General features: G+C 40.9%; 1 protein-coding gene across 3 annotated transcripts in view; it reads left to right on the forward strand.

Annotated features, from left to right (window-relative positions):
- Positions 1-7572, forward strand: part of SAMSN1 (SAM domain, SH3 domain and nuclear localization signals 1) — a 64924-nt gene extending 57352 nt beyond the window's left edge. For all 3 annotated transcript variants that reach the window (XM_058829660.1, XM_058829661.1, XM_058829663.1), the window contains one exon: positions 6337-7572. In XM_058829660.1, coding sequence (XP_058685643.1) covers positions 6337-6542 — 206 coding nt within the window. In that variant the 3' untranslated portion in view covers positions 6543-7572. The remainder of the gene's footprint in view (positions 1-6336) is intronic.
- The last annotated feature ends 18052 nt before the right edge of the window (positions 7573-25624 follow it).

The following is a 25624-nucleotide window of genomic DNA, read 5'->3' on the forward strand; positions in this document are numbered from 1 at the left end:
CTTTCCTGGGTCAATATATTTTTTTACCTAAATGGGCATGGCTCAGTCCAGCATAAATGATTTTTTAATTAAAATTGATTTTGTGCATTGCTTAGAAGTGAACTGCATAATTACCCACAGCTACAATGTAATCTGTTTACTGGCCAAGAGAATTCTAGATAGAATTTCAGCACTTTCCAGGTAAAAACTTCACTTTTTAAAAGTAAGCTTTATTAAAAAATAAGCTAAGGCCATAGACTGTATTTACTGTTCTAGGCCTATCTTTCTCACAGAGCTTGGAAGAATTCCATGTCTCTGCATTCCATTCATGCTTCCATGTGTTTGATGAATGGATGGAGAGTCAGGTGTGGCCCAGAGTTGAAATACAAGGGTTTCTGAGTTTTGGTGACACTGCTATTACTCAGACAGCCAAGTGTGCTGGAAGCTAGCCTCATTTTACTAGATCCTCCTGTAAATGCAGTAAAACAACATTTCATATTTCTTTAATGTGAAATCTGATCTTGTGAGATGTCCAGAGGTTTTTACAAGGCTTTTAATTTCTTTGTCATTCCTTGGCTTTTTCTTGACATTTATTGTATGTTATACTAAGTAATATCTTCATGACACATACTTGTGCTGTATAATTCATTTTGCAGAATAAACATTTATTGAGTTTTCTAACCAAAAGACCTGCAGCAGTCGTTTCCACATTATATGCTACTTAAAGCCATGCAAAACATAGGATTTTTGGCAGTGATTTCTTTAATCTTACATTTGATTTAGACCTGAATGAATTTGAAAGAATAAATTTTACCCATCTTATACCATGAATTTAAAATGTAAGTTTTATTTAGCAAATGCTACCACAGAGAGTTTTTTAAGCATATTTTTCTTTCTATTACTGTACTATCTTCTTTCTCCCTTTTCTTGGGAGTCCAGGCCCAAATTCATCATCTTCAAGTACTTCACGTAGCAAGGTTATCCTGAAACTGAAAGGATTTGTAAGCTTCTCATGACCTTCTCCCCCTCCTCAGACATCATTTTATATTTTCTATAAGTTGGTCAGACCTATATATTTGGGGCAAAAGTCTTGGTTTCCATGAATTCTTGGCTGTGAGGAAAAAAAAAAAGAAAAAAAGGCTTTTCATAAAGTATTTCTTAATAGCTTTCCATTCTTCTCCCAGATGGCTTCTAGACAGGAGATGGATGTCTGTGCTTTTGTAGGATGCTATTTTTAAAGCGAAGCAGTTGCTGGATGGTTAATGAATAAAGTAATAAAAGAAGTTTGGAACTTCTTCTCTTGACCACTTCCCAGGACACACATTTTTATGTGTGCAAGATAGGCTTGATTCTCTTCTCACATAGATGATTTAAATCAAGAGGTTCATCCCTGAAATTCACTGGGTTACACTAGTCCAAAGCTATTCTGAGCTAAAGAAAAAATAGACTTCATTGGATATGTGCATGCAGTTAATTTTATGGAAAAATCCCAAAAGGTGAATGTGTGCGATTTGGGGGATCATATTTTACACTTATCTCCCCAAATAATTTTCCTTAGCTTACTTTTCATATTTAAGTGCAGATCATAATTTAAATTCCACTATTAATACCAAATAAGGTTTACTCTTTATTTATTCTTGGACAGCAAGGTAGGTGATAAAGATATGACTTTCAGTTCTCAGATACATTCCTTACGTGAGAACCAGGCATCAAGAGTTCCATTTTACACTGGGCAGTCCCTTTCAATACATGGGATCACACAGGATCTTGTCAGTCAAATAGTGCTCAAAGACAATCTCCCCTTCTGTATTGTGGTACAACCCATTGGCCTGAACATAATATTGCCACATTTCCCAAGGAAGCTCGTCCTTGCATGTGCATTAGTATTTTTCACCGTTCTTTTTTTTTTAGGCACATCTGTTTGCCTGCAGATTTTAGATTAAAAAAGAAGCTTCTCATTCCTGTTTTCACCACAAGTTCTCACATCTGTTCAATAACTTTTCCCTCCAACAAAAGCTATGCCACTGATTTCAGTGAATGCTGTATTTTAAGTTGCATATCTGTAAACATCCACAAAATATTTAGTCATTTGAATACCCAAAATATTGCACAAACCAGTTCATGTTCTCTGCATCCTTTCCAAGAATTACTGCCCTTTACTGTTCCAAGATGTTATTTTCTGAGACTGATGCTTCGTGAGTTCTCATTTAATGTTCACATTTAGGTGGTCTAACTGGTACAGGTGATACGTGGCCTGGGTACCTTCAAAGGAGGTCTGGCTTCATTCTCAGAAACTCACTTTGTTCAGTGGGGTCCAGTGTCAGGGCAAGGAGCAATGGCCATAAACTAAAACACAAGAAGTTTCATCTCAGCATGAAGAACTTCTTTACACTAAGGGAGGCAGAGCACTGGAACAGCTGCTCCCTTTCCAGAGACATTCCAAACCCACCTGGTGACATTCCTGTGTCACCTGCTCCAGGGGTTGGAGCAGATGATCTCCAGAGGTCTGTGCCACGTGCCCTGTGATTCTGTGATTCTGAGTCTTTAGTTATTGAAAGGTGCTGCTCAGTACAGCACCACAGCACGTCCCAGGAGGGCAGGTGAGTGACTCAGCCTAAAGCACGGTACTCCTAGCCCAGTTCTCCTGGAGAAAACTCACAAAGGCAAACTCTCAGAGAGCACACTCAGGAAGTTTGGTTTGCTCTTGAATGACCTTCTTTTTGTCCAAGACAAAATGCAAGCTTCCTGCCATTCATCTGGCTTACAGGAGTCAGAGTGACCTCTGTGCATTCTTGAGTTGAATTTCCTTAAACCCAAGATTAAAGTGCTTCCCTAATCAGGACTTTAACCTCATTAGAAAGGGGAAAAGCGCTGGTGAAGGAAAAAAGAAATCTATCCTTGCATGTGTCGTGCAGATCTAAGTCATTGAATAACAAAACCTCATTTTAAAGGTCTAAATAGTGAGGAAGATAAGGGATGCATCACACATCTCTTACCAAGGCTAAAGGCCTCACATTTTTTTCAGAAGTCTGAATATAATCCTACTGTCTAAAGGAGTACTGGAATATATGTGTCAAAATGATGCATATCTTGGGCTCTTCTGGCCATATCATAGACAACAGTGACTGAGAGCCATTTATCTTATGTGAAACTGCTTTACTGTAGAAAAATGATAGGACTTCCATTTGTTGATAAGATAGTTATTTCTGATGATTCTGCAACGTCTAAAGGCAGTTTAATTTTATCAATTCCTGTTTTCTGTGCAGTGTGGCTTTCTTCTGATGTCCAAAAGATTAAGGCAGCAAACCTACCTTTCCTAATGTAGAACTTGAGTATGTACATATTAGAAAAAGGACTTGAGTAGAAAGGAATAGACGAGCCAAAAGCTTAAAAAGAAAAAGAGCAAAAGTTGCTTTGCTCTTCTCATGAAGCAACTTCTAAAATTGCATGCTATGTATTTTTATGATACTCAGCATCCTGTTCAAGTGGTTTAGTAATTACTGCATAAAATTTAAGACTGCTTTAAAGAGAAAAAAAAGGCACCAAAGTTTGCTTTCAGTCTTTTCTACATAAAAATGGAGGTGGAGGGGTGTTCTTCCATCTTTTTCTGATTAGAATGAACAATAAAAATGTAACATTTTTATTGTCTCAAACACCTGAATATTTTCAGTTTTCAGTTTTTCATGTAAGAAAATTCAACTAGATTTACAGGAAATTTATATATAAGTATGTCTTCTAAACAGAAAATTCTCATTTTCCTAATTGACTTAAATTCAGATTTAAAAAAAAAAAAAAAAAATCTCAGTTCCAGGCTTGTCTGTGCATTTTCCCCTGAAACACACTAGGGAGACATTGATTTAAAAAAAAAATAAATTAGAATCTGTTGTTCACATCGGAACTGCTCGGATTACCTAGACAAGCAGTTACAAGGCACTAATACAGTGACTGAAACTGCATTTTCCTTTTAATCCAATGGTTACTCGGTCTTCTTTCCATTGTAAAACAAACAAAGTGGATGGAAGCTCCTCTCTGACCTTGAAAATGTAAACAGGATTAACACTTTTTAGGTCAGTGCTTGCCAGGGCAGCAGATGATGCTGGAGAGCAGATGAAAGGGCAGCAAGCAGCATTAGGCAGCCAAGGGGATTAGGAGGGAGGCAGCAGGGCAGGAGGGCTCCGAGTGCTGCACAAGATTTGGTTCTCTTTGCCTGGTGGGAGGGTTCTGCAAGGAGCTGGAGATGCTCAGGACTGCTGGGGCATCGCTCTCGTTTGTGCTGAACTCCTCCTGTTGCTGCCAACAGCAGCAGGAGTGCCTTCACCGGTGTGATGCCTTTGTGATTCCTTCCTGACTTCAACCAGAAATCAATTGGGCCCTACCTGATCAAATATTTTCCCTGCAAAGAGAGAGATAACATTTGACATGACAAACTGTGTTCTGTAAAGTGAGAAGGAGATCAAACAGTTACAGATATCAATTAAATCTGCTTCGATGTGTACTCTTTCATGCAAGTGCAATTAACCATTAATTTATTTGGGAACAAGGTGGAACTTTTATTCCTTGGAAAATATTTAAAGTATTTTTTTTTTTTTGTTATTATTATTCAAAATACATATGGTTATGCCTATACCCTCAGACTTCATTGAAAAGATAACTAAGCTGAGTCTGGATTCTTTAAAAAAATCAACTTAGTTTTTCAATTTATTAGGCAATTGGAAGCTAGAAGATATTAAGCAGATTCCATCAGGCCAAACAAATCTACAGGACTTCCATCAATACCTCAAAATGTTTCTCAATAACTCAAAATGCTTTGTGAAATAAGCTCATTGAAATCTCACACAATGAAAAAGTTCTCCAAAGAAACTCTCCCGCTGTTCCATTTCACTCTAAAAGAGTGAAAAAAATCAGTCTTTCATTTATAATTTATTTTGTTTTATTCAATACAAGATAGGGGAAAAAAATCAAATTTAAAGTCTTTCCCATTTTACCAAATGTTATCATTTCCAACAATTGAAATAAAAGTCAATATGGGTGTTCTTTGTGGAAATTTTAAAATTCGAGGAACTGAAATAGATTTAGATTTTGACACAGCATTTAATCCTTCATATCTTTGAACTTCCATTCTGCCTGAACTTGAATTCAGACAGTTTAAATATGACTAAAGATCCAGAACTGACTGTTTAACCAAGGAGTAACAAATCAAGTGGCAGAAGGGAACTTTCTTTGCAAAAGCAAAAAGGTACTGAAGGGCTAAAAGTCTGGAGCAAAACCATCTGTTTCCTCTGAGATGTGTTCCCTACACTTTGTTCAGAAAGGCAGATACAAATGTAAATCTACAGCTACAGGAGATTGATAACAGCACAAGGAAAAAAATAGGAAATGGAAATATTTATATTTTATAGCTTATTTTCTTAAGAAATTTAATGTGAGTAAACATGTGCTTCACAACCAGAGAACAGGGAGAGGAAATTTTAAACCAGTACATGTAAGAGCCATTATATTCATGTATGTCCTCTCTTGTTGAGCTTCTCTTGAGAGATCTGTTGATACTGCCACTGATTTCCAGATTTTTGAATTTGAGCAGATTAGTCATACAGCAGCTTAAACATGGGAAAATTATTTGCAAGATAATTTGCTTCTACTTAGTTTTGGAACAGTGTTCAAAAACCATGCAGCAGACATCTCAGGCATCTCAGCTTCCTCTGAGGTTTCTGTGTTTTGGAAAATAACCTTCTGGATATCAAGCTAAGCTTAGGAAGTTTCCATCAGCCACCCACTCCTGCAGCAAAGCTCGGTGCTTTAGAAAAGCTGGTTACCACGTCTTTGTGCCGAGAGCTTCTGAAGGCCAGCGCATCCTGCAGAGAGCACATCAGTGCTGGGGGTTGCACTCAGAAGACAGTGTGTGTTAGACAGTGCAGTGTGTTAGAAAACAAGTGCATTTTTTATGTTAGTTATGAAATAACTGTGGTTAATTCAGTATCTCACTCTGGGATATGTGAGCAGGGGAAGGGGAAAGGTTCCATCCCTGCTGTGGGCTCGGTGACCACGCACTGTGCACAGCCTGAAGGACCTCAGTGTAAAGCAGCAGGCCAAAGCCTCCAGCATCCATCTCTGAGAAACATCCAGAAGGAAAAAGACCAAACTCAATGTCAACTCAGATGTTGTTACACTCGTGTAATCATACTTTTAATTCTCTGATGCTGAGGGTTCTGTTTCTGATGGACAAAATATATTGATGTAATCATGTGTAGATTACTAGCTCTGTTTCCAAAGTTCTTCAAGATCAGCCATGCTGCTGTCTCAGCTCTTTCCCAAGGTACTTGCATTGACATTTTTTTCTTTCTTTTTGTTTCTTTCTAGTTGAAGAACAGCAGAAATGTGAGGGTGATCAGGAGACGCAGAACTTAAGCCTTCACCAGAGTTTTGACAAATCACAGTTAAATGACTGTCCAAGAGATTCTGGCTGTTACATCTCATCAGAAAATTCAGATAATGGTAAAGAAGAAGCAGACCCAGAAGCCCTGTCTGACATGGTGCAGTCAATAACAATCAGTGAGTCAAACTGATTCGGTCCTGCTGCTTTTCTGCAGGTTTTCAGAAAAGACAATCACATTTGTCAGTATGATGGCACGGAAGCAGAACAAAATATTCTCAACACTGAAAATCTACTTTTTTTCTGGTTCATGATGCTCTAAACTGTTCCATATGTGGACAATTGATAGCTAAATGTTAGTTGATAATAAGAATTTCTCGTGTTTTTCTTTTCAATAAATCCACAGGTATTTCCCTGAAAAAGTTTATACTAAAGTATTTATAAATATTTGTACAGTGAATGCATTTTCTATGACAGTAGAGAAATGGTTTTGGTAGTGGTTCATGATCTGGAGATGTTCATTTCTGGAACTGTTCAAAATGTAAATATTGTACATATTTATTTTAAAAACATATGGATTAATCACACTGTCTCTATTTTCAGCTGTGTTTTGCTGATTTGTTTACAGAATGTATTTTCATTGATATATCATCGTAATAAAAATGTGGGTACAGTCAAACCCTACTTTGAAAAGTACCAAGCCAATTCTCACCAATATTAAAGCTGTTTCTCACCACTTTTCTCCAAGATGAGCTCTAAAGTAGACTATAATTTCCTGTACTTTTTCCTGAAGGCATAAAAGAACTGTAGGGTAAATCTGAATTCAGCTCTCTGTGGTCCTCATCTTGTGGAAGAACAGAGCCATCTGAATGGTTTATGCAGTGGCAATTTTTTTATGGTTCTTTTCACACATGTTCTCATTTGTCCCAAGCATTATACAGAGAATTCAAACTTGGAAAAAAAATAAATAAATCAGGATCAGTGCTATGCTTTTATGATAACGTTTTGTGAAGATGTGGCCATTTGTATGTGGTGTGAAGTTTGTTAATAGAGTATTTGTTTGTATACAGAACTCAGGAGCTAACATGGGTATTGTATATGACTGTCTTTCATATGAGATTTTATTGTCTTTTCCCAGTATATTTCACACTGGAATACACATTTTAACTGCCTGTCTTCTTTTAGAGTTCTTCCTTCAATAATAAACAGAATCATGTGTTTAAGCCCTTTAAAAATACTTGATTTTTAATGTGGTTATTACATTTCAAAGACTGCTCTCTTCTAAGACTAACACAGCAAACAGTAATTCCACTGAGCATTTTTAGCATGCATAAGAATCTGTGTATCAAATAAACAGAGAGACTTTTTGCTCAGTCATTAGTCACAGCATTTTCATAATTTGAGGCATTTTGCATTTATGTTAAAAAGTTTCCACATATTGCTGACAACTTGAAAGGAAATCACCTTCAGAAGAGATGAAACACAAAAAGTTCCACCCCAAAAAGGAGTATTTCTGAAGAAGCTATAAACAAATGGAAAGCTTTTCTCCCTTTCTTTTTCTTTTCCCCACTGTGTTTTCTGTACTTTCCATGACTTCTCGAAAGACCACGGCTGTCAGACTCCTAATACACAAATATGCTTTGAAGGCTGTAGTATAAAAATTGTATATTTTGAAAATTGCATCAACAAGATTTCAAAGATTTGGAGTAAATAGACTCTGTTTAGGAAAAAAATACACCAGAAAGGGAGCTACTAGGATTTGTTTCCGGTTTTAACTTTTCATAACAGCAACTAATGTCAGCATTTAGCAGCAATGACTCCATACTGCCAGGTGTGGTGGGGATGCAGAACCCTTGGTGGGATGAAGGATGTGAGAGCTTGTATCAAGCAGCTGTATTTGTTTCTTAATGCTTTTCCAGCCAGTAGTGTATCGTGACATGCAGTACTGACATCACTTAATATGACTTAACTTCTGAAATAATGGGTTTGAATTGGCTTCTATCATCTCCTCAGTTTAGAGAAGGACTAAATTCAGCTTAAATTCCTCTCAGAGGGGCTTATCTTCTGGCTTTTGTGGCAGAGGCACTTAGTCTTCAGGTTCTGAAGACATCTGCAAAATTGCTGAACCTGTGAAAGCATAAGGTGAGCTTAAATGTGATGGTGACTGTCAAGAAGCAGCTGAGTTAGCTGGGTCAAGGACTAACAACCAGAGAGACCAGAGCTGTGCCCTGATATAAATACTCAGAGAAATGTTAATTTGCACAGGTTTGCAAATGAAAATAGGCCTCCCTAGCCAGTGGCAGTGAGATAGGCAAAGCTTTCAACAGAGCAAAACACCCAAGAGCTGCTATATTTTATAGGAATTAAACTCTGCCTATTGGGCTGATGGCAAGGGGATACAGGTGTAAGGTTAAGTAGTTGGGAACAAAGGGCATGAGCTGTAACCACTCTGATGTCTAATCAGTAAGGCTTCGTCCAAAGGGCTTCTTATTTAGAAAAATATACCAACTGAAAGCTTGTTTGACACTTTTATAGCTTCCTGTGATGGCAGAGCAGATTAGATCTCAAACTGAGACACTTCCGCTCTCTCACACCATTCTGAGAAAAAGAATGAGGAAATTTTGGGCCACAAAGGAAAAAAAAAAAAGTGTTTCCTACAAGAGGCAGACCCAACTTGCTTTCCTCTCTTGGTGGTCTCGTTAATCACACTGATCATGGATTAAACTGTTTGGAATAGCAGAAGCATTTCTCCAATTGGTTTAAGTGCTGGGTAATCTGAATAAAAGGTAGTTTTTGGAACTCTTGGAAAAAGTCTGGTGGAGATCTGACTTTCAAGTAATCCTTAAAATGTCCCTGAGATAGGGAAGAGAAGAAAGCAGTAGAGGTTTTGTTCCTCTCTGTCACTTGCTCAAGAGTGTCATGTCCCTTTTCATTTTTATTAACCTTCCTCTACTTGTAAGGAGGACTAAAACATTTATAATTTATTTGGAGCCTGCTCCCTGCAGTTACAAAGAGATGCAAAACCAGTCAGTAACAGCAGAGGCAAAGCTAAGGAGGGCAGCCCTTCTTGCCTTTAGGCAGTGGGGATTTCCTGGCTGCACAGGGCTGTCGTGCAGGTGCAGCAGACTCCCCCAGGGCTGACCACTGACATCTGTGCTGCTGCTGCTGCTGCTGCTGCCCACAGCACAAAGCCACAACTCACACAGACTTTGGTGACCCCCCACAAAAATTCAGGTGGTGGCAGGCCTCCTCCTTCCCAAAGGAAAACCATCTCTGGTCAAAGTTAGCAGTGTTTAATAGTGTTTGATGCCCCATGCTCAGCACCATGGGACTGCCATCCACGGCTGGCATCACATTAAAGGAGGGCTGCTCTACCATCAAAGAGGGAGCTGAGTGCCAGGCCACAGCCCTATGATCCATATGGAGCATATGCTCTCCAGAATTTGAGACAAAACTTCTAAAAGTCAGAGTACATGAATGCAGCAGGGTTGTGGCTACCAGCAAGGAGGGGCTTGCTTTCATTTTGCTGAGGTGCCCATGAGCACAGGAAGCACAAAAATATGGGCAGTTCTGTGGAAACTCCAGAGAAGGTTCATCTCTGAGGGACTCAACCAACTACAGGCTGCCAGCTGGACTTCACAGCACTCACACGATCCTGACCCAGCCAATTTTCCACCCACCTCACCACTCAGTTTTCCATCCCAAACCTCACAATTCTACCCCTGAGTGTCTGGTCTGTGATGTGCAGGAGCCCACACCTCATCAGCTGTGATATAAAGGGCGCCTTTATACTGTAGCACTTCCTCCCACGCAGTGGCAATTGAAATAATTTCTGGCATTGTCACGGAGCTGCATCACACCGGTACACCCATTTGTAAAGAAGGCTGGTGCACAGATAACAAAGCAATATTGAAAGAATAAATGGGTTCTGTGAAACAGACAGGCCAGTTTGTAGATGTCACAATGTTCACAGGATGAGGACAACCTGCCCCTTGCTTGGAAATCAGCTTTTCCATCAAGTCAAGGCCAGTACAGTTCTTTCAGCCCACGCAAACACACGCAGATCTCTGGTCAATAGGTAAGGGAAGACGTGCCACAGAGCGATCCAGCGCCTTGAGTCACATTGGCAGCTTGGTGTCTGTCCTATGCCAGCTTTGATGGCAGTTCTGCAACTGAGTCACAGTGTCACAGATCTCTGAGCCTTTTGTCATGTCAGAGAGAAGCAGTCTCAACATGTCTATCAAAGCATGGCAAGAACTCTGCCTTTTTCACAGCTCAAAGACGAGGTTTTGAGCTATGTTAGCTTCTGAATAGATTATTTGCATCGTGCTCTGTCTGCTGGCTGCGTATGTTGTAGTACTGCCTTGTGCAATGGCACTCTTTGTGTGGGTCCAGGAACAGGTGACATAGGATGGTACAAGAATATCCCTTTGGTTTATGGGTTCCTGCATGAGTTGTTCATTTGTGTCCCTGATCCTTGGTTCCTGGTAGGCAATGAGCAGCTTTTTGCCTGCAGCTGAGGAGAACATGGAAGAGGCTTTGATGTGGCTGTATGGAGCATTCAGTTTGTATCATCTGATGAACCCACCAGCCTGCAGCTCCTCATCTGCCTGTGATTTCCTGAGGATTGGCCAGAGGACTGACACAGGCAGGAATCCTTGCTGAAGGTTTACAACCCTTAAATTGAACCCAGTTTTGAGGTTCCCAGCACAGAATGGGCCTGTTGGAGCCAGGCCAGAGGAGGACAGCAAGATGACTAGAGGGATGGAATAGTTCTACTATGAGGAAAGGCTGAGAGAATTTTCAGCCTGGAGAAGAGAATGTTTCAGGGTGACCTAATTGTGTTATTTCAGTACCTGAAGGGAGCACACAGGAAAGGTGGAGAGGGACTGTTTACAAGGGCTTGAAGGGACAGGACAGGGAGAAATGGATTCAAATTGTCAGAAAGAAATTTTAGATAAGAGATTAGGAAAAAATTATTTGTGGTAAGCGTGGTGAGGCACTGGAACAGGTTGCTCAGAGAAGTTGAGGATGCCCCATCCCTGGAAGTGTTTAAAGCCAGGTTGGATGGAGCTCTGAGCAGCCTGGTCCTCTGAAAGGTGTGCCTGCCCATAGTAGGAGGCTGGAAAAGATGATCTGTAAGGTTCCTTTCAACCCAAAGCATTCTATGGTTCTATAATTCTACAGTTAACTGATCCTAGAGGAAAGGCTGGTCTGTTCACTGAAAAACCAATAAAAGTGGTTTCAAACCTTCTATTTTCTCCTGGCTAGAAAAGGCTAACAAATGCCACTACAGACACATGGGGAAAAGGGGCTGGAGAACAGCAGTGAATTCAGGGAAACACAGCTGTTGAATCTAGAGTTGCATCACGTATGCATAAACAGCAATTATTGCAATGAACATGAATTATGTATTCAGGGAAATACCTATTCTCTAGAAGGAGGACACAGGTGGGAGGTGGTCCATGATAGGCTTGGAGGGTCTGAGAGGGTCATTTTATTTTTTGTGGCTAGGCTCTGCTAGGCATGAGAACTGTCTGCTGACAGCAAGAGAACAGAAAATCTGCCTGTGCCAAGAAGTCATACACAAATGAGGGACAAGAGGGCTGGAGGGCAAGAGGTGTCCCTTAACAGTTCACATACCTTGGCTGTTTAATTTAAGCCTGGCCAGTGTCCCACAAAGTGCATGTTTCTTGGGAAGAGCACACATGTCCTCAGCTTCTAAGGCACTTTCCCCATGCCAATCCAGAATATTTCTCTGGAGGACCTCTCATGCTGTGTGCCATACACAGGTTTTTAGGGTGGAACATCAAAGGTGTAGCCATGCTGTACAAGTCAGCACTAGGACATGGAGACAGGTAAGGACTGTGCAGGGCCATCAGGTCATTTTGACAGACTGGGGCCAAGCTGGTTGGCTTGCTTTGACTACCACTCATGTCCATATGGCTGAGGGAGGGAGGGCAAGGGAGGGCATGGGAGGGTTTCAACCAGAATCATTCCCAAACCTCAGCTTTCCTGCAGAAGGAACCAAACTGTGTGAATCGTAGATACCCTGAATGCAAACAAACATGAAAGTGTTGAGGGTTACTCAGTGACTTGGGGTGGAGTTTGCATGCAATGTGTATACTCTGCTACCAGGACAGCCAGCCTGTGCTGCTTCTATTCCCATTTTCTGAAGCACCTCATCCAGACATTTCTGACCAGCTTAGCTCTGATGCCCAGTACCCAGTGCAGGTTTCAGTGACTGCTCCTGCAGCTGGTTAGCTCAGCCACAGCTGAAAATCAGGCCCCAGCCTTTTGTCACTTTTCTTTGAAAAGAAACAAGATCTTTATGCCTGTGATGCACATTTTATCACAAATCTCTCTAATATGTTCACCATCATATTTGAGAGCAGTCCCTTACTGCCTATCAAAAAAAAAAAATCCTCCAGGGAAGTCACTTCTCAAAATACGGTTGGCAATAACCTTAGACTTTAGAGAGTGCAAATGTAAAAGAAGTGGAAATAGAAAGCCATTCATGTGAGGAAAAAACACATTAGAGAAAAATGAATACAGCAAACCCGAGGAACTTGCACTCTTTGAAAGAAATCTCCCTGTATATTATTACCTAACTACTTTGCCTCTTAAGTTTGCTCTCATCTCCAACATAAGGGGTCAATGACTATCATTATTTACAGGGGCATATTAAAATAAAATGTAACTTACTCAAGAACACTTATTTCTCTTTAAATGTCTCTTTGGTAAAAATATACAGCAAATACTTCCTTATTGATGTTTTGAGCTACATGGCTATTTAAAGAGAGTGCTGAAGTGTCAGAAGGAGCTAAAAGATCATAACAGCAAACTCATAGCTGTGCACCACTCAATTGTATATACATATGTACATGCCTGCAGGACATCTACCTGTCTTAGTTATGCTTTATTTTTCAGACAAAATGTAATATCAGTCTTTTCTGATTTAACTTGGTTAAGAAAAACATGCTTTGTGACCTAGAAAAGGCTTTGGAGGGGCTGCTTTTTCATTTTGCTTGCAGAGTGGAGGGAAAGCCATCAGCAGTGGAAGAGGCTGTGTGACCAGTGATTTTGTCAGCTACAGTTTCATTTCATTAGAGAAAAAAAGTGGGAAAATTGACTGTTTTGGACTGAATTTGTAGATATATTTAACACTTAGTTAAGATATGAGAAACTTTGTATGTTGTGAGAAGCATGAAGAGTGTAGCTAAATGTGTCAGCCCTACAGCTGTTTAGTGAGGTCTGTGAACAGAAAATGATGGCTGAGTGTCCAACAGAACAGGAGCTGTGCATGAGCATATGCAGACTAGTGACCTGTAAGTCTTGCATAAATTCAGTCTCTCCAACACTGTAATTTTGTTGTTTCCTCTGGCAAAAGACCTAAGTCTTGCCCAACTGGCAGAAAAATTAGGCATTATTTGACAAAAATAAACAAATTTGTATGAGACATGATTCAACAATATCCTAGATATTATTATTATCCTAGAAAAGAGGTTTAGGTACATACTGTACAGTACTTCATAGTTTCAAAATTGAATTCAGGGGATCATTTAATTAAAACCTATTCAGCTGAAAATCCTATTTATCTGAAACAATGTTTGTCCTATCTATAATATCAACAAACTATTCACATGAGCAACTAGCAATAAACAACAGAAAGATGCACAATGAATGTCAATTAACACAATTTGCTATCAAATAAACTTGCAGTTTATGTATACAGCTTTAGCACTGTCCTGTGTATCCATTATAAAGGTCAATTAACCTCAATTGCAGCTAGTCAGCTTGTTCTGAAACAAAATCAACATAAGATGCCTTTCTTTTTTTTTTTTTTTAAATCAGCATCTCAGCAATTCAATTGCCTGGCACTGAAGAACTTCTAAATTGCTAAAAGTCTTTGCTAAAAGTTTTATGTTAGCAAATGTCAAAAAAAAAAAAAAAAAAAAAAAAAAAAGAGAGAGAAAGAGAGAGAGAGAGAGGGTGGGATTGGCTGAAATTGTCAAGGTATCACAGTGTGGCTGCATAATGCTTTTAAAAATATTCATTATTCAGCACATAATCATGGATTCGGAACAACAAAGAGCTTTGGTATGTGTGTGCCTCAAAGGATGAAAATCTTCCTAAGTAAAGCTTTCGATGCATACACTAATCCAAGACTACACTAACAAATCTCTTGAAATGGAAATCCTTGCTGAAAATGGCCTGTGTGCTTTAAACACTATCAAAAAGGTTTTTTTCCCTCCCCCCTCCCCTCTGCCTGCAGAATGTCAGCATTTATGGTAAAAGTCAATCAGGTGCTCACTTGTTCTGCTTAATCAGGAAGAAGTGATGCCACGTGAGCACTGGGAGCTCTCATCTGGAATTGCACAAGCATCACTAACTCAAAGGGCCATCAATGTTGTAGAAAGAAAAGGCAAGTGGCTAGAAGGGACATATTGGTCTGTGAGAGAGGCATTAAATATTTGACATCACACTTGAAAATACAGGTGAATCCCTGGACTTAAAGAAATGTTGGTTTTCTCAAAGTTAATAATTACACTGTTAATTTAAAAAAAAAAAAAAAAAAGCAAACAAACCCAAAAAAACAACACACACAAAAATAAACCCCCAAACCAAACCAAAACCCAAAAACCTGATATGGATTATTGATCACTTTCCAGGACACTCTCCAGTGGTCGTTCCAGCCACCAGCCATTGAGTTAGGCTTCTGTCCAACCTGTCAGTGTTTGAGAGGCTGCTTAACTCAATTTTTAAAAAATAATGGGCAAGGTGGTGGCTGACATGATGAATCACAGTTCTGGTCCTGCCAGATGCTTCTAGTCTTTTTAAAGTTGATGATAGTTACAAAATGACTACAGTGGTGTCTTCTCTCTTTAGAAGGAGACCATAGGAGGCTGTAAAAAGACCTAAGGCAAAAAAAGATTGCTTTCTCGGCGTGTACAAACACACCTTCCTTCTCAGAAGGTTAACAGGGGCTCTCTGCCTTCTGTGTCCTTTATGAACTTTGCCTTTGCTGTAGGCAGACAGTGTTCAGTGCTACAGAGCAATTTTTCCAATGCTGCTGCTACTGAGGCTCACAGAATATGAAAAAAAAAACCACAAAAAAAGCTCCAACAAACAAAAACCAGAACTTTAGAACATAATTATAACAGACATAAAACTGTGGGAAAAGGCTTTGTTTTCTGGGTAAAAATCACCTGTGTCCCTAAGGCCTATGAAATACTTGCCTACAATTGTAGTCTGAAAACCACAGTCTCTTAACGGCATTAGAGTATCCTGACTCACTGCTTCATTCTACATCAGTGCTTAATTCTTCCTAGAGGTAATTTTTACTTACCACTTCATTGCTACAGCAAACATCAAACTGCATTGCACTGTTTAACTCATCAGGATTGCAGCAGTAAAAAGAACAACCAGCATTCATAAAAAAGTAAGAGTCACTTCCCCGGTTGATGGGTGTGTGCTTTCAAATCTCAGCTACAAACATGAACACAGTTCATGACTATAGCAGCAGCAAGTTCCCTTTGCATTTGTTAAAAGAAGCCCTCCTAAAAACAAGTCAGTGTCTGACTGCTAGTATTATAGTTTCAGTGTGAGATAGAGTGAAAACAGATGCTTGGCTTGTCTAGCTAACGATGAATGGGTGATCTGTACAGACCTGGCAGAAATCTTCAATAATCCTCAAGTTTCATGTAAAAAGAGAAAAATGTTCAGTTATTGATTCAGGATATGTGGAGATGTTGCAGTTCCTTCAACACAAAAAAAAATTGTATTTACTATGATTTCTCTCTAGCTGATAAACTTTTTAATCAAACCGTTCTGCACCCTTGTAGGAACTTGCTAGAGGAAAGCACACCTCATAAATCATGGGGCTTGGTCTGATAACATTATAAGGAAAAGACCACCTGAGTCAGCCAGCTTGCTGTAAGGTAATACCTCCTAAAAGGCATCCTGAACATCATTAGGGTCTTGTGAAACAACATTTTGATTAGCTAAGTGAAAATGAATCACAAGTGTTGGCATACAGCTATGCTATCATTTTATTCAAAGAATGATCAATCGGTGGCAGAGTGATGAAACATTAAACAGACAGATCAATTCAAGACATTATATTCTTACAAGTCTCCTAGATCCTCTACTCAAGATCTGATAGTTTCCACAGGACTTATCAGACAGGGATGATAATTACAAAGATATGGTAATTAAGGGCATTATATCAAGTGTGTGAGCTGGATCTGCTGTCACAGCAAGAACTTCTTTACTGAGAACTGGCAGAGAAGGATTTTTCTCCCCTGTGACTGGCACAGCAGGATCCTCATCCAGCCACTGGCACAGTAACAGGTTCCACTTTAAATCTATCCTATCTACACCCTGTTGAAGTAATTCAGTTAATTGTAGGCATCAGTCTTGGGAGAAATCTTTCATACTGCTAGTTATGTCCTTGGATGAGTAGGGGAGCAATCAAACACTGAGGGGGCACTGCTGCCTCACAGGCCTGGAGCCACTGCCTCAGAGCCAAGAGCCCACTTAAGCACCAAGGAACCAAGCAGCCCACAAGATCAACCAAGCTTTTAAATGCTATAAATTACTCAAGAAGGGATGTGGTGTAAGCATAAATGTACACCATGGTGCACAGCATGGGGGAAAAGCTAGCCAGAGTATGACTTGGCAATTTAGAGAATTTGATGCTAATGTTAGTTTATTAAATTTCTTTTTTTAACTTTAGGAAAAAAAAAAAAAGTAAAGGGAAAAAAAGACTGAGTAAAACCAAAAGAATTGCAATGAAGGCCAGACAAAACATTCACTCTGACAGCTGAGACAGAGTCCTTCTCCAGACTGTGCCAATATTGACTTCCACATAAAGTCCTATTTTTTATAGAAGAGGTTAACCTTCCACAATTTACTTACTCATGAAATATAAGGTGAACAGAGACACTAATGCAAATGATCCAGTATATTAAAAAATGCATTGAGCCAGGAAACATTCAAAGTTCTGTTATAAATTATCTTTTAAGGTCTGGAATAGTAGACATAGTGGCTGTGCCAAGCCCTATTAACTGGAATAGATGGATTTAGAAGGAATCTTCTTTTAGGGATGGTCTGTAAAAGCTATGGCAGCTTTCTGTCCCACTCATCCTTCAAAGATTATTTTTAAAAAGGGTTATAGATAGCCCATCACATTGTTAGGACCTGAGTAGCAAAGCATATATGGGTAACTAGAAGTATATATTTCAAAGGAGCAAGGTATAATAACAACAGTTTGATCCCTTCCTATCGTATTCCATAAAAGTTATCACTATCATTTTTAAGGGTGGGGGAGAAAGAGGCTGCATTGGCTTGGTCAGTTTTCAATGTGAGCTGCAAATGACAGACTGTGCTGTTCTCCTTCCCCTACTGCCCTCAGCCTGCAGTCAGAGCAGTAACCAAAGACAAGCAGCTGATCTGAATAACAAAGTTTTTCTGCTTCTCTCTCCAGCCTGGGACACCAGAGAGATAAGTTCACACACCACTACTTTATTTTTGCTACAGTTCCATTGACTCAGAGACTTTTTTGGTAATGCTGGGAGTTTGAAAGAGCAGGAGACTATGAGGAAGTTCCTCTAATTTTCCTGCTGCTTGCAGAGCTGAAAGGCCTGTAGGTGTTGCTTAAATTTTGATCACATGAAATGGCCAATGTGGGGCAGCAATACTGTGCCAGGTCTCTGTGCAGACAACTTTATTTGGCTGTAGCAATTCTTTCCTCTTGATGAAGAAACTAGGGTTTTAGGGGAAGTTTTTGTACAATCAGTTCCAATTAAAGCCCAGTTATAAACCCCTTGCACGTTTCTTGTTGGAGGCAAATCTTCACTAAGAGAAAATTGCTAAGCCCCAGAATTGGAGGGTTTAGAGATGGGATGAATCCCTTTCCCTATGGGACTGTCCTTTAGTAGTCAGGTTTACAACTTGCCAACATCTGCTGAGATGAATGAAAAGTTTTTCATACAGACTGGAATGGGACGGTGTTAAAAATGAACTGCATTTTTCCTTTAAATATGACTAATGTGCTAGCTGGTGAAAAGCAAAAGGGACAAAAATAGAAAGATGAAAAAAACCCTTTCCTTGGGTACAAGATCTGATATGGAGATCTTTGCTACGTAGGGTGTGCTAAAAACCCTCTAACACTTTGGAGGGACCATTCTGGTTTAGTTTACCTGTTGTGACTAAGAACAGTGTTAGTGTTGAGACAGCAAGAGAAAAGGATTTCCTCTGGCAGGTGTATTGACCTAGCTAACAAGAAATGCCAAAGAGATGCTGGATGTGGTAAGAGATTCGAGGATACCTTGTTCCAGTGTCCCCAGCTTCAGTCAGTTTATGTGAATCCAGTGTTGCATACCTTCACAAAGCCAAAAAAGACAGCAGACTATGCATTCAGCTGGGGCTGGGTTTCACAGTTCTTTGCTCAATATGTGAAGCTTTTGTGAGGGTCATTCAAGTTCAGCAGTCAAGCATGGAGCAACCCAGACACCACGTCCTCACATGTTCAGGTGCTCGTTACAAGCTGCAGTATTGTAGTACTGCATGGAGTACTACTCCAAGCCAAAACTGGCTCCTACATGCCAGAAGGTAAATTAGCAATAGTGATTTTTCACAACTACAGTTTCTCAGTTGTTTTAAAGTCAGTCAGTAACTTATGTGGTTACCTTCTTAGCAAGAAAAGTGTTTGTGCAGTATCTGCCTGATATGCTTGAACTACCTGGCATTTAATCATTCTTTTTAATTTAACGGAGAAAGATCACTCCTCTTGAGTGTCTAGTCTCTTCAGGAGGTGACTTACTTCCTGTGTAATTTCCCTTTGTGCTGCATGAAAAACAACTATGCTGTTCATCTCTTCCTGTCTCCTCATTTTTAGCTCTAAGGTACAGAGCTGGGTACTGTTGCACATTATGCCAGAGGTCTATTAAGCAGCATACTGGTGCAGCGAGGTGGAAAAATGTAGCAGGCAGTGATGCTGGCTGCATTCAGCACGAGCCTCGTAAATCCTGGGCACATTCTCTGCATCGCCTACGAGGTGCTGAGGTAAAAGAGAAAAGCTGTGCTACCTGCATGCATGTTTGATTGCCAGCACCGAAATGTTCCCTCAGACTGTGCTGCTGCTCCTTCACCGCCTTTGCTCCAAGGCCCGTGTCAGCAGAGGAGGCAGAGACAAGAAAGGGGAAGAAGGGCAAGGGGATGTGCCCAGGTTATACCATCCGTATGCATCAGGACTAAGGCCTTGGACATGCTGTCATGAGAGCAGCTCCACGGCTTCCCCAGGCTGGTGTGGGCTGGCAGCCAGACACAGAGTTAGGAAGTCAGAACCGGTTTCTCACTCTGCTTCAACAAACGTGGACTCAGCAAAACCAAAGCTCTGGCCCAGTGCCTTTGCTGAACACGGAGCCTGAGATGTGGGTATATTTTTACCAATCACATTCTCTCTTGAAGTCTGACTGGAACATTTATACAGAATTCATTCGCTGAGTTTTTAATTCTTTGCAGGCAAATCAATGTGTCAGCAGGTATTGTCTTGCTCTCTGAAAGAAGTAATCATCTTCAGCAGCACTTCCAGTTAGAGGGTCTCCAGGGCCGACTCCAAGCTCTGCAAAGTCAAAGGGGATGTTTGAAAGTGAGGGCTCTGGATTTAGCTCCAAAGCCTGTCAAACATTTTAAGTATGTGTGGCACACCTTGGAAGTATCAAAGTATCACTGTCCCTGTATTTTGGGTGTAAATTGCAACATAAAGTGACACAAGTTTTGCTACAGGCTCCTACAAAATAGTGGTGGCTGATATTAAGGGTGATATCCTACGTTTGTCCATGTACTCCTTGGATGATGTACCTCTGAGGGCATCAGCACCTCCGCTCCCACAGGTGTGAGCCAGCACAGAACTGGAAATAACCTCTGAGCTGCTATCTGCAAGGGAGCTTTGAATCTGTACCTTCCTGTCACCAGCACTGAGCAATTCCTCTGAGGCCATGCTGCCCCTGCAGCTCCCATGCTGCTGGACTGCCTCACCCCTCAAGCCTTAAACATCAAGTCCCCAAACAAATATCAGGAATGATGCTCCGCCAAATTGTTCCTGGTATGGGCATGGAAACAAAATAAAAACCCTTGCTTTGATAACTTTTTTTGAAGTTATCCTCCACTCACTGAATGGAACTGTAAAAATTTACGTGCTCTTCCTCCTCTGACCCTGCTACTTCTTTTGGCAGCCACCCCCCACTCCCCAGACCTGCCCTTCCCACCTACACACGGCTCCTGTGCAGGTCTCCAGAGCTGCAGTGGACTGGGAAAATGCAATGGCTGAGTCACAAGGCTTGGCCAAGAGGTTAACAGTGCATCCACACTAAAAACGATGGGGTGCACCTCAGGCAGAGGTGACCCCTGGTCAGCACTGCCCACACACAGCTCTGTGCCCTGGGCCTGCAGACATCACCCCAGGCTCGGTGCCTGGATTTATCCAAGAGCCAACATGGAGCTGTGGGGAGACAGGAGAGACACTGCCAGCCTCTCCATGCTGTGCGTGGATGAAGAGGGGAGCGCCTCTCCTTTGGAATGGGGAATAATTAAGACATCAGGATTTAATTAATTTATTTTTGCCCTAAAAATGTTGCCTTGGAAAGCTCCAGTTTTCTGCAGGGTTGCAGAGGATAACAAATGGATGGGGAGGCCAGGGGACCGAGCCCTGGCATCCGAGGCGAGAGCCATGCTGAGGAATACCTCATGTTAAACAAGCAGGATAATTATTCTGCTCTACTTAGCACCAGCTAGGCCTCATTCAGAGCACAATGCTCATTTTGGGGCACTGCATTTTAAAACAGATAGAGACACTGGAGAGAGTTCAGATGAGAGCAACAAAAATGATTTAAGAGTTAGTAAATAAGACCTCTGAGAAAAGGTTATGAGAGCAGGGGCTGCTCAGTCTGGAGGAAAGAGGACTGAGGGGAAGAATTACTGTCTACAGATATGCAAAGGGCTGTTACAGAGATGACATAGACCAATTATTCTCATTAGAGAACAAGAACAGAACAAGAAGCAATGGGTTTAAGATGCAGCAAGGGGGAATTTAGATTAAATAATAGGCAAACGTTATAACTATTGGAAAAGTTAGGCTACGGAACAAGTTTACAGTAAAGTTTGCAGAATCATCTTTACTGGAGAAATATGTGGCTGAGATGAGACTCCTGTCTGTTGTGGAGGAAGGCCAGTCCTCCGAAAGTCTTCCTCCTTGGAGATCTGTCCCCTAAGATAAGACAAAACTACTTAGTCATGGTGACTCAGCTGTGGACCCCTCCTGCTTCAGGACCCCATATTATCTCCCTGTTAACTATTTGGTCATTTTACCCCGGTCTTAGACCATTGGTCCTTTTCCCAGTTCTCCCCTCCCCTATAAAAACCCCAGCTTTTGCCCAGTTCAGTGGAAGTTCATCACTGGCCCCCTTCACTGAAGCCTGCTACTGAAGGTTGGATCCCCGTGGAATGCCACACATTCTCCCATCTCTCCTCTATGTGCTGGCTGGGGTAACCCATGAGCAGAGCTGGGCTGACCTGAGCTGACCACAGAGCTGAAATCACATCTAGAAGAGCTGAACACTTGACACCTCAGACCATGCTCATAAGACTTACCCCCAGCTGGAAACAGCCCAAGACCCCTGGACAGCCGTTCTTCACGGGTCCCGTATCCGGGATAATCGGTGGCAGTGCCGGGGGTCGGACAAACCTCTGGAACCAGCCACCAGCAGTCTGTCATGGCTAGGCTAAGACTAAGGACATACAGAGCTCTTCTCCAGTGCACAGAGGTGATCCTGAGCCTTTCACAGGCAAACAAGGATGGCTCCTAATAAACAGAAAAGAAGATGAGGAGTTTGTGTATATGCACATGATTGTGTGTGTTTATGATTACTGCTGTAATTAATACTTTACAACAAAAAAATGCTATTAGTAGTCACAGCCCTCACTGTTATTCCATGTTTTGTCCACAAACACCATCTCTCCACATCTCCACATTAGTCTTTCTCTAACAGTAAGGAAGTCATGACTGGGACATCATTAAAACTGTATATACATATTTGGGTTCCAGTTCTAGATTATTTGTCCCACAGGATGGTGAGCTTGGTAGGAAGCTCATAGGGCTTCATTTACAACCAAAATAACACATGATGTGGCAGTGCCATGGATGTCCAACCATGTTACTGCCATGGAGGCTACTGTGACAGCTCCATCATTCACCTCTGTGTCTAGTTCAGATACAACTGCACAACACCAGGTCCTTTCTACTCAATGGTTACCTTAACTACAAGCCAGAAATCAACAAAGGCACAGGTGGAGAACTGCAGATGGAAATGGGAGCAGAGTCATTCCCACTGCTACCTGCAGTGTTAGTGCAGAGCCTGAGAAATGCCACGATGAAAATAGAGTGCAAACAGAGAAATAGCTGTGCCTGAAGCTCAAATATTACCTTGAATTCATATTATCACTACCACTTCTGTGAAGTCCTAAATGCTCTGAAAATTACACTTGCAAGTAAGCGCTGCACTATCAATAAATTTGGGGATTTTTTTCTAGAGCATTACCTTTACCTTTTGTGAGTAAAAGAATGTCCAGCCCAAACCAAAAAGGATCCCTCACTATGTCTCCAAAAACTAATCTGAGAATTTTGAAAATTTTGGACTAAATAATACAATTCATGTTGATGTACCATTTAACCTGGTGTGAGGCTTTATGCTGAAATTTTATAAATATACTTGAAACAGGAAAAAAAAAAAAAAGTGATCTTAGGCACAATGTTATTCCAAAGGTGAACACTGTAAAGAGTGACAGTGTAGTCAAGTACAAACCACTTATTTGCTACTATACTGCAGCTGCTCAGAAACACACCTCTCCTTGCTGTAGGTCACTGCTTTGGAGAGGTTATCACTACTGACCAAGCTCTTTGCAACATTTTTTTGAGGCTATCGTAAAGGCAAGCAAGAAGCATGTGCTGATAAGGAACTGATTTGAAATGTCAGCCTTATGGGAGAAGGTGCCAGTACAGCTGGCTTTTTTTTTTTTTTTTTTTTTTTTTTTTTCCTCAAGTACAAGAGGATTAAAACCTTCCTGGTCAGGAAGAAAACCCAGAGGAAAAGAAGCCAAAAGTCTGAGAGGGCTATGAACCTCATAGCTATAGCAATAATTTTGCAAATGGCTAATAATAAGGAGTCAATAATCCAAAGGATGATCTCTGAAGTGAAGAGCACCAAATTACTTTGGGAAGAAAATCAATTATCTCCTTTTGTGGCTGCACAGCCTACAATATGCAAATGCACAGAACTTACCATAGTCAAAGAAACTTGAATATCAACTTATAAGAGAAAAAAACAAGGAATTTTACAAGAATTGCTCAAAAATATCCTCTCCATGAATGGATGTGTATCTGCTTTATTGACACAGCTGCAATGTTATACTAATATTCTTCATCACAAAGGTTGACAGCCGTCCAGAGATGTCAACATCTATGAAAGAGATGCTGCACTATGGTGAAAGCAGAATGGGGCGACTGGGTCTGGAAGGCAGCAGAGAAATCAAATCATCATCAAATCTTGTGGGCAGGTTTTTCACATCTCTTCTCTTGCTGAGAGGTGTCTTACTCCATAACTGGGTCACTGAAATTAATGGAACTACTTGCAAGTAAAACAGTAGTCAATGTGCCTTAGAGAATCAGAATCTGACCCACAGCACATATTCAAATGTCACCTTGTGTTTTAATGTATCTCATACTTGAGGAGGTTTAGAAATGATTATTAATTTAGAAATGGGCTCCTTATTGGGATCAGGCTCTTTTTTTTCACTAGAAGCACAAATGTCTTTAGAGGAGATGTCTGAACATTTGTCCACTTGTTACTAAAAATCCTATTTCCATGCCTGTGTAATCCACATTCCCTGAAGGTTTTGAGAGCAAGGAGCTTATTGTTGATGAAAAGGAAGAAGTGCAGCCTAAGGGCTGCTTTGGAACTCCAGATGGACGGAGGTCTCCAAGGGGAGGGGTGCATTCCTCGAGCATCTGCTGGTGAGCCAGCAAGACTGTATGGGACAGACCTCATACACGTTGCGGTTAAGCATCGGGTTTAGGGACTTTGGTTAAAACGCATTTAACCTCTGGATTTAAGAATAAAATGCTATTATCCCTATTGGGGGATAACTGACAAAAGCACTGTATCAATTGTGCCTGGAACGATGAGTTTCCCTAATTACAAGCACCGCCTTTACGACCACACTAGGGAAGCCTCTGAAAAGACTCAGAAAGAAATGAGACAAGGAAAGTTTTATCCAGAACAGCTTATTTAGGAGCAAGGATTTTTCTCAGCCTCAGCGTATCCCTGGTATTTTCTAAAAATGGGAACAGAATGGTGTCACTTCTGAGTTGCTGAAAAGAGCTGAAAGTACTTGGACTCAAGCCACAGAGAGAGAGCAGCCCAGCTGAGGGACATGGATAAGGACCTCCTAGCCTTATTACATGATTTGAGAGAAGGCACAGACACTTCTCTCAGTGTTAAAAAAAGGAAAGCAAAGCGGTGAGAGATCTTTGTGCCACACAGGTGAATTTCCCCGGTTCTGGACAAAAAATTCTTAGACTTAACACAGAAGATGGAAAAAGTATTTGTGAATTGCCTCACTACTTATGTCTCTGAGAGACAGACTGGGGTTAAGACTTCACTAGGAGGAAAAAGTCTCACCTAATACCATTTCACTGTTCCTTAAGCTTATTCAGTGACTTCTTTTATATCTGCTTTTATACCTGCTCTTCAGAGACACATGGGGTGATTAACACCATCACAGATAACTTCATTTAGTGTCCCAAGCTACTGGGATATGGCACTAAGATGAAGCTATTTAAATATTCTTTTTAAGGTAACTCCTGAAGCCCAAATACAGAACTTATTAATACCTGCAGTGGTTCACTGAAAGCATGATGAGGTCAAGAAACTGCAAACTTGTCCACTCCAAGGTCCACTGAAATATTTGTACTCCACAGGCCACCTGCAATGAAACCAAAGACTGCTTCCAAGGATGGTTTAAGTCAGGCCATGAAAATCTGGTCTCTCAGCCTCCCTCTCTGCTGGGTTGTTGCTGCTGAGTAAATTTTCAGTCCTGAAAATTAAGTCCTGAAAATTAAGTCCTGAAGTAAACTGATTCTGCACCTGCATAAGTACTAAACCTTCAGTGAGGGAACTCTTCTTTTTACATTGGGTAGAAACTACAGCTGAATGG

Source organism: Poecile atricapillus, chromosome 1, assembly GCF_030490865.1.
Source record: "Poecile atricapillus isolate bPoeAtr1 chromosome 1, bPoeAtr1.hap1, whole genome shotgun sequence".
Lineage (NCBI taxonomy): Eukaryota > Metazoa > Chordata > Aves > Passeriformes > Paridae > Poecile > Poecile atricapillus.